The sequence below is a fragment of the Montipora capricornis genome, chromosome 10 (genome assembly GCF_036669925.1).
Source record: "Montipora capricornis isolate CH-2021 chromosome 10, ASM3666992v2, whole genome shotgun sequence".
Taxonomy (NCBI): domain Eukaryota; kingdom Metazoa; phylum Cnidaria; class Anthozoa; order Scleractinia; family Acroporidae; genus Montipora; species Montipora capricornis.
Window position 1 is genome coordinate 46,539,483 of NC_090892.1, and position 10,000 is coordinate 46,549,482.

The window sequence follows — 10,000 nt, forward strand, 5'->3', positions numbered from 1 at the left end:
GGATATTCCTCGAACGAGCCAGGATAGTTTATATACCGGTAATGCACAGAGGGAATATGGTTGTCACTACCGGTATTTTATTCATTCGCAAAACACGTATTTGGTCAAGTAGGAGTCTTGGACACCAGGAAATATCTCTTTACCTATGATGAGTGAAAAAGTAAATGCTGCGTTGTTTAACTACGTACTAGCACAGTGTTCAAATTGTATCCGGATATAAGAAATGTGCACAGTCACACTGGCCTTTCATCATGACTCACTGAAAAGTGTTATAAGTTCAGTAAGTTACCATCCCTTAATGTTGTTTTACCGCTTCCTCAGCTCTCTGGGAAATCTTTCTGGATTGTTTTTAATGTTGCCCAATCATAGCTAATAATCAGTCTAGTTAACATCCAACTTTGGTAGGATGATAGGTGAGGCCTCATCTGTTGGCACAAGTTTCCATTCAAGCGCTCTATCGTATCCTCTCAACGTAGCAACTCGGCGACAATTAAGCGTCCACCTGAACGGAAATACCGTGTTTTTGTTTGTGATGAAGTCTCGAATTTGAAGCCCCATCGAAGAAGCGAGAAATTTCACAGAAGGGATTCTCTTCTTCCTTTTAAAGGCAGCGAGTTCTTTGTCAGGACATGTGGCTAGAATGGACGCTCTCAGAAACATGAGGAATTCGCTGGTCAAATTTATGTATTCTACAACTGCTGGCTGGCCAGAAAACCACGCAAGTTCAGGATTTCCAGTGTCCAGCAGGGCTCTTTTGCGGAGGTCATCTATACCGAGTCTGTATGGCAACACATGAATGATTTCCGGCATAACATTTCGAGTCCAGTTTTGAGATTCAGTCAACATGACGGCATGAAAATTGGAAGTGTTCAACAAGACTTTTAATTTTCTCAGCAAAACAGCGAGTGGGAAGTAGTCCCACAAGTTGGATGTTGTAATTCGGTCAAATGTGAGGTCGGAAGGCAGCCAGGCCTCGATGTTTGCAATGTCGCATAAAAGGAAACGAAACCTCAATTGGTCTCTTTTCAGTTTCTGAGAGGACTTTTGAAGAATACCGGACAAGTAGATTGTGTACATCTCTGTCAGAGAGGGTGAATAGTAGGTTTTCTTTATTTCTCGGTAATCCCATCCGGTGAATGGAAGCAAATCCGTCGGGATGCTGTAATGAAAAGTGCAGTCGGCGGTAAAGTGAATAGCTCCTCTACCCGTTAAAGTAACATTTTGTCGAATCAACTCTGGGGCATTTCTTGATGAAAGAAATATACCTGTGTCAAGAAAATGTTTAGCGGACTTCCTGTGCTCAACTGGGATTGCATGCATGTATCAGCTAACGCCATCCTTTCTTCTTGGATAAGAGGAATTGGCCTCTTATCTCGAATCCTCAACCCACAGCCCTTGGCGTTTCGACAAGCAAAGCCATTAGGTCCAAATGATCTGTAGCCGGCTGAGGTGTTCTGTAGGAACCATCATGACGCCTCCAATGAGTGTACGTAATTCATTCGTAGTCACGAGGTCTTGAAGAGCACAAGTCAGGTAATAATAATCCTGTGCAGAAGTGCGAACTGAGTACCAAACTCGGACCACTCTTTCGTAGACGGCATTTCCTCCTGCAAAGAGTGCAACAGGCAAGTTAGTTGCTGAAATTCGACTCGGAACCATCCTCACACTTTCAGAAAACCTCGTCTAAACAGTTTTGGCCACGAAAAATACAGCCATTTATGCCGCAATAAGTTATAGTGGCGCATTCAGTGAGTAGAAACTCAGCTTTTTATCCTAAGAGATTTGAGAAGAAAAGATAGACGGACTACTGGCCCCAGTTGTGGATAGTGATTTATCCGGTGGTTTATCCGGTGGATAGCGCTATCCATCGTTTGAACAACTGAGGCCTGATGACTGGGACAAAATATTATTTTCGGCTTCGATAAAAGGCGACAGTTGTCCCTGGCCCAGGCCATAGGCCATTATTCAGATTATTGAGTTGATGCAAATTGTACAAATGAAAATATCCAGAGCATGAAATAAATGAAAATAGGAAGAACTAGTGCTGTTGATGACTTATTAATTTGTTTGAAGTGCTGATGATGTTTCATTAGGCTATATAGGAAAATAAAATATCTGTCCTTATTTGAGTATGCGGTGTAAAACAATTACGGACGTTTCTGCAACCTGAAGTAGAAACTAAGCTTTGAAAAGCTTTGAAGCGTTTCAGAGACGAGCCTTGGTATAAACAAACAAATAAACAGATATATTTAATATACCTTTGTATAGCATGTAGAGAAGCAAAACTGTTCGAGCGAGAGTACATGGGCAAATGTCGTTTAAAACAAATGTCACTGGCTGCTTATAAGTCTCAGGCAGAGAAGCAATGGTAAGCAACACATTCCTAGGATCACCAACTCCACATAATAACAGAGATAGTGGATCAGCAAACTTCTCTCCCTCATTCATGGGCAAGTTGAGCAGATCCACGGCTGGAATATTACCCCAGTAATAGGTAGCCATGAGACCAACGTTACTCTCCTTTAGCTTATGAAATTCTTTAATGTTCTCGACCAATGCAAGCGTTCTTTCAACAGTATCTTGGCACTTAAGTTTGTGACGTGCCCAGTGTTTCCTTTGGCAATCTACGCTACAATAGGCGGCATCCAAACAGTTTGTGCACTGCATTGTTCTCGATTGTTCAATACTGCAGCTCAAACACGTTCTCGTAAGGTTTGCCGAATCGCAATCTGGCTTGTGTCGCCATTTATCCTGTTTCTGACATTCCTTTGTGCAGTAAAAAGCCACTTTGCATCGTGAACATTGCTGAGTGCAGGCTTCCCCACAACGCCAACAATGCTTAGCTTTGTTCATGATCTCTATATCATGTTTACTAATTGGGAGTTATTCGCAATCCTTACGAAAAACTCTCAACATTAGTCACCATCATGACTGAAGTAGCTGATTCCGCGAAGCAAACATAATGTATTCACATTTCCCAGAACTTCATAAGTACTTACAAAGAGGTACCCCTCAGGTGTGACGAAAATAAAATGATATGTCTTCAATGTGACATAACAAATGTTTCGGAACTCGGAGTCATTTATTACAATTGCATAATTATGATCTGAACTATTCGTCATTTTCACCAATGCCATAATAGAGTTTGTTTTGGGAGGTTATTTGCGTTAAGACAATGGATATCCAGTTCACTAGAGCATGATATAGTCCCAAAAGCAAATAATTTGTACTATTATATAGACAGGAGTGTTTTATTGGAAAATAAACCACTCATAAAATTCATACGAAACTACATCCAGGACCCGAGTAGCGTATTTTCCATATCCTCACTAGTGAGGATATTGATGACGTCATTCCCCGCCTTTGCAGTGCAAACCGTCAGTGAAAAATGGCGCTGAAGCTGACATAAAATCCTTCTCTGAGAAACAAGAAAATGCTAACACGAAGAATAAAACTTCATACAAATTAAAATTATTCAAGGAGTTCCTTGAAAGTGGAGAAGAAATGCGAAAGTTGAAGAAAGCTCCTGCCGCCGAGCTGCAAGAATTTGCGATAAAGTTTGTGCTCGGTGTTAGAAAGAAAGATGGTAAGAAAAACACGCCTGGCCATATGATAAAAAGAATATTACATAGTGGCTTCTCTACGCAATTGCAAAAATTGCGTTCATAACTGCGACGATCATAGCTTTACTTGATCATTTTCTTGTGTTAAAAATGGCATTTTACGCACTTGCTGCGCTCGTTCGTAAAATAGGCTCCTTGTAATGTATAAAGACTGTCTAAAGAGATGTTTATATCACCTAAAAGAAGCTGATATGATCGGAAATCTTAGCATAAAATTGATGTGTCCGAAAATTTATGGAATGATATCTTCATTTCAGAAATTGCTAGCCAGAACTTACCATTCCTCAACCGAAACTGCTAGGTTACCTTTTTAAGTGCCAAAAATTGCGAAAATGCCCCTTCCAAAAACGTAAGGGACTACTTTTCCCTGGTTACGGAACTTTTAAGTGATGTTTTAGTAAAGAATGCTAAAGCTGTTTGGCAACGTAGAACCCGCGAAATTCTTAGAATAGTTTGACTCTCTCAAAGACATATTTTGCAGAAGATTATATTTGGGTGACCCTGAACGATGAGTGCAAGGCTTTCTTCTGGTGAGGAGTTTGCACTGATCATTCACGATTTGAGTCAGTGTAGAGTCTTCTGCGCGTATTTTTGGTAGGTTTCAGGGGGTAGTAGAAATGCGTAGAGTTTCCCCGGTGGACACACGTAGAATATTTAATTAACCTGCAATGGCGTCCAAGTCATTGTATTGGGAATGGCGTTTTGGTGGATCTTTAAACAAAATATACCCTTTTGGAGCTCAAGAATGGAACGCCAATTGGATAAACAAGACAGGCCGTGAAAAATAAATATCTGGAATCTTAAAAGCGACGAGTAATGGACTTCGACAACAATTGCATCTTTCGTCCGTCGAGCCGCCGTATCAAAATGAACTGTATTTCTAATGATTTTTTTACCAACTTTGATATTATGTACAAGACTGAAACCAAACGGAAAATTCTCTCGTAATTTTTTCTGGTTGGATATGGGTTTAACAAACTCGAACACCTTGAGTGGATCTGTGATCTCTGCTGTCTGGCTATCTATGTTTATTTGTACTCAACTCTGCACAGTCTTCAGGTAAAAAGCAATTGGAAATTTGACTGACTGTTGTTAGTCAAGAATTATTTGAAAGAAAGCTTGCTGTCCATTTTTTGCTTCATTATTTAAGGAAAGGGTCTTCGGTAAAGGGTTTGATCCTGAACACTGGTGAGAAATATATTTACTTGCGTCATATGGTTTTTGACACTGAGTGTCACGGCTTGTTTGCACGCACGAAATAAAAGGGAAGTTTTTTTCTTCTTTCTAGTAGCAATTATGTTGTTTGTTTCAATAAAACTTTTAGCTGTTAAAGTGACGATCAGCCGTGCACGTAAACGGTCAATTGGTGACAAGTCACCGCTTCCTTAGTATATATATCTTTGCCTCCACCCCTCCCCGAACTTGACAAAAAACCGTGGATGAAACCTCAAGTTCAGGGAGGGGTGGGGCGAGAGATTTGTGGGACACCCCAACCGACTCTTTGGGTGCACGGCAAAGCAAACCGAGAAATCGAGCCAAAAAATAGTTAAAAAATGTAGTCAAAGTCCTTTAATCCGCCTCAAACTCGGCCAGCGACATGTTCGAAGATTCTATCGAACATCTAGTCGAGAAAATAGCCTCGCTATCCACTCTGCGAAGAAAAATTTGCCACAAAATCTCAATTTCGCATTCTGATGTTATGTTCATTATGTTCGAGTTCTGCGAGTCCACAGGTAACCCAGGCTCACTGTGTGTGCCACATAGGTAAATATAGAGAACATATGAGGCGAAGTTTAGGTCTGGAAATTTGCAAGAAAATGGAAATAAAAATAATAATAATAATAAGTTCTGGAGGGAGGGGAGTCCCAAATTGCTAAAAACAAAACTCACTGAGCAATCTGGGACTCCCCTCCCTCCACGGGGACATATATTCCCCTCGTCACGAGGCGTCCCGAGTTCAGTGCCATTTTGAATTGGACACTTTGCGAGGACATTGCTTTCTGGCCGCCATTTTAGCAGGTTAACTTACAAGGTTTACGGAGTCTGGTGGCTTCGCGTTGCTACCTGGAGATGCTTCAGTGGATTCATGGTTTAGAGAAATTCATGTTCCACGAGCCTGGCGTGTTAATTTAGCGACTGGATTCGAATTTCACGAAAAAAATCGCGCTTGTTTTGGGTCGATCGGAGTCCCTACGCTGGCTTCCGTCTCCTACCTTGTCACTATACTATGAAGGAAGGTGAACGGGGACCATTTTTCCCGAAACTTCGTGTACGTATTAAAGACAGCAACAGCTCACCACATGGTAAGTTTCATCGATCTTTATTTCCATTTTCTTGCAAATTTCCAGACCTAAACTTCGCCTCATATGTTCTCTATATTTACCTATGTGGCACACACAGTGAGCCTGGGTTACCTGTGGCGAGTCCAGACATTGGGGTTTTGCTTTTAAAAGAAATATGTTCATTTCCAATGATCCCTATCAAGCTTTCATTGTCCAAAATGAACGATACTACTTCACTTGGAAGAAATTGACAATTAAGAATAATCCTTCAACTGAGGAAGAGACTTTTTTGGGTCTCATCCAAGGAATTTTGTCAAGTCCGGGGGGGGGGGGGGAGATTTGTATTAAGGGAATGGTGATTTGTCACCAACTGGCCGTTTGGGTGCACGGCTGATCGTCACAAGAATGTTGACAGAAGGCGAAATTGAAATTTTGTGGCAAACTTTCCTTTGCAGAGTGGATAGCGAGACTATTTTCTTGAATAGATGTTCAATTGAATCTCCGAACATGTCGCTGGCCGAGTTTGAGGCGAATTGAAGGATTTTGGCTACATTTTTTGGCTTGATTTTTAGGTTCGCTAGGCCGATCGACTGGTGAGTGTTTCCTACTTTCTCTCTCTTTTAGAGATAGGTCTTCGGTTGAGGATATCTCGCGAAATAGAGGACAGAATGGCACCAAATTACCAAAGAATGATCACAAAGAGACAAAATACAAGTGAGTGCAACATTATACACTTATCATGTGAAGCTATGATTCTCGCAGTTATGAACGCAATTTTAGCAATTGCGTAAAATTTTTCAGGCTTCTCTCTGGCCTTCAGTTGACTTTATATCCGCAGTTCAATATATGATTCATTTCATATATAATTTCATCATTATGCATTTAATGTATGGTCCCGAGGGAATTACTTAGTTTTGTTTTCCCGAGAGTCCTGATGTTTCACGAGACGAGCGAAACATTAGGACTCGAGGGAAAACAAAACTTACTAGTTTCCCTAGGGACCAGACATTAAGGACGTTCGCGCGAAATTTTTTCTACATTGATTTTCTTCTAAAACTTTTACCACTGTAAGATGAGAGTTAATTATGTCAGAAATGTAAAAAAATGGGGGGTCACCGACTTCGTTTTGGAGAGAACATGTCCGGAAAAACACCCAAAATGTGACAAAATCGGGCTTCGTTATCGAATAAGGTCAGTGTCTGTAAACCCAAATATATTGCAATTAAATCTTTGAAGTGAAATCTTCTCTGCCAAATATTGTTTAAGTGGACTAATTAAGTGAATTTAGTCAACTGGTGAGGTTCCCTTAAAGATCAAGTTCGCATTTAGCGACCACAGTTTCACGCGCCTTGCAGCCGCAAGATGGCAGGATTTGATGTCCCGTGAGCAGAAATCTTGAAATTTTTTGAACTTCCCACATTGATTTTTGTTCATTTTTGGACAACGTGGAGATAATTGTAAATAAAATCCGTTTCTGGAAAGAAAAATAGGGGTCACCGAACGTCCAAGACCGTTAAATCCAGGCAAAGCTATCGCAATGGCCTTTTGCCCTATCAGTTCTCATTTTATTACTTAGCGCGCGCGCTCGTGTATGACGTGGCGTGTGCATTTGCGTGCGCAGTAAGGATGCGCAGAAACAATTGGCGCGAACGTCCTTTAAGTGCTTTGTTATATGTTTAGATTTTTCCTTTAACAATCGCAGCAGAACATCCGGAGAGGCAACAACTGGGGAATTGTATCCCGGTCGGGATACATTTGAATTTGATCAGGGGTACGTGAGGAAGAATCATACAATCGCAGTGCTCGTTTTGTTGAGTGAAAGTCCAGGTATGTAACAATAGTGTCTATTCCCTTCTGATTTGTATCGACTTAAACTCGCCGTAGAAGCTCTCTAAATTCAAAACACAACACAGAGTTTGGGCCACCGGTGGAGAAACTACATGTGTTGAATGGAAGCTGCCCTCGATAGTTTCGCACATTTGGGATTGTTACTTCGGTTAACACTGCTGTTAATTTTTCACACGCCCAATAATGTATAAGCTTGTACAGCTTTCGTGACATAAATTTCTAATTTTATAGTTCCTTAGGTCTCACGTTTCTTGCATGTTGTAATCAAATAACAGTGAAATAATTCGTTGTTTTCCTTTAAAAGTAACATAATTTTATCTAGCCATCACTTCATCTGGAAGGCAAGAGATCATCTCTCACGAATCAAAATTGAAGGAATCTTTGACATCTCGGAGGTTAAAGTAAATTCAGAATTTTCCAGTTTTGTGTAGAATAATATTTTTATTTTATCGTTTGGTTAAAGTGCCTTTTATTTGTTCTTTGTTCGATTTTCCTTTATCGCATGGTTAGCCTTAGAACACAGTTTAGAATATGTAATTTCTGACGTTTGAGCGTGCGAATAAGACAGAAATTGATATTTCTACGGCACTGGAACAGAAGGGTCTGGGTACGATTGTAATTATAGGCCTGCGGAGTCAGTCCGTGTACACTGCGTGTAACTTTTGTTTCTTTACAAAATTTTTCCTTTCAATCGCCATGGCCCGAGAGAGCGTTTCAAGAGACGACATCGCTAAAATGATAGAAGCTAATAACCAGACCATGACGAAGTCGATAGAGAAGCTTTTCCAGAAATCGATAGACGAGTTAAAAAGATCGCACGCGGGCTCGTCAGACGCTCAGATCCGTGAGATCAAGAAACTTAAAACGGAGGAACCAGGGCGTTTTAAAAAGAAAGCGAATGAAGATCAATTCAGGTTCAACGCGAAGATTCAGGATACCTTAGAGATAGCTAAAGTAGCCGCACAAGTGAATGATCTGGACAAAGCTAAGGACTCACTCCAGAAAGGTGAGGACTTATTGAAAGAGCGCCAAAAACACATTCTTCTTGCCGACAAGTCTGAGTACGGCTGGTCTACAGTCCAGGAGTATAAAAAGAGCGAGACGCTGATGACTCCGACGATGAGAAAAAAATGTTCAAAGCCGAAGCACGCGCCAAGGCACATTTTAAAGAGTCAACTTCAAGATCCCGAACCGCTGCCTCGGGATTCGCTGCCAGAAAGGACTCGGTCGTTCAAGATTCAGGCCCCATTCGTTCAGGCGAACGAAATCCGCTAGGTTTGAGACAAATTCCAGCGGTGGAGACGCAAAGCAGGAGCCGCGTTAGACCCGGGCAAGCCAGGACATTGGAGAGCTCAATGCCCGACTTTTCAATCGAAACCCATCACAAGCTTCTGACTAGATCAGTACGATCAAGGTGTTGCTGATTCCATTGTTGTGGACGATGATGTTTGTTTTCCCGGGGTGGGAGTCGATTCGTTTCGTGCAGAGTTTTCTATTCTTGATTCGTTTGAATTAGATTCTATTCAGGCGAAATCTGATACATCAGTTAGAGGAAGGTTAGCCAAATGCATTTCAGAGTGGGAATGGATTAATGCTCCGGGTTTTATATTTGAAGTTATTCGAGGAGGGTATAAAATTCCTTTTGTATCTATCCCTCCTCCGCAACATAGAGTTAATAACTTTTCCTCCATCAAGGAGAAGGATTTTGTTCTCAGGCGATTCTAGATCTCCTCAAGATGAATTGTATCGAAGAGCTAAATGAAACTCCCGATATTGTGAATCCCTTGTCAGTTTCCACACAATCGTCTGGAAAGAAGGGATTAATACTGGACCTTAGACATGTTAATTTGTACGTTTACAAACAAATATTTAAATGCGAAGATCTCAAAGTCGCGTTTTCAATTATTTCACGGGGTTTTTCTCTTTTTAAGTTTGATCTTAAGTCGGGGTACCATCACGTAGAGATTTTTCCCGAGCACCGAAAGTTCTTATCTTTTGGGTGGGGTTTTGGCGATGGAGTTCTTCGTTATTTTCAATTTGCCGTCCTCCGATTCGGTCTGTCTTCGGCACCGTATTTATTCACAAAACTATCTAAGCCAGTGATTAAAATGTGTAGGTGTAATGGGATTCCGATTGTCGTTTTTCTTGATGACGGATTGGGCGGGGGTGCTACCGGGTAAAACTGCTAAGATTCACAGCCTGAAGGTGCATAGCGATCTAATTAGGATTGGTTTTATTGTAAACCTT

At 41.1% G+C, this 10,000-nt stretch overlaps 1 protein-coding gene across 1 annotated transcript in view; it reads right to left on the minus strand.

The window, feature by feature from the left end:
• The window catches only part of LOC138021398 (uncharacterized), a 3,557-nt gene extending 638 nt beyond the window's left edge, over window positions 1-2,919 (minus strand). The window contains exons 1-2 of the mRNA XM_068868261.1: window positions 2,259-2,919; window positions 1-1,607 (exon numbers count right to left, since the gene is read on the minus strand). The exon at window positions 1-1,607 is cut by the window's left edge and continues 638 nt beyond it. Of these exons, the coding sequence (XP_068724362.1) occupies window positions 1,420-1,607; window positions 2,259-2,853 (783 nt within the window). The 5' untranslated portion in view covers window positions 2,854-2,919 and the 3' untranslated portion in view covers window positions 1-1,419. The remainder of the gene's footprint in view (window positions 1,608-2,258) is intronic.
• Window positions 2,920-10,000: the final 7,081 nt, after the last annotated feature.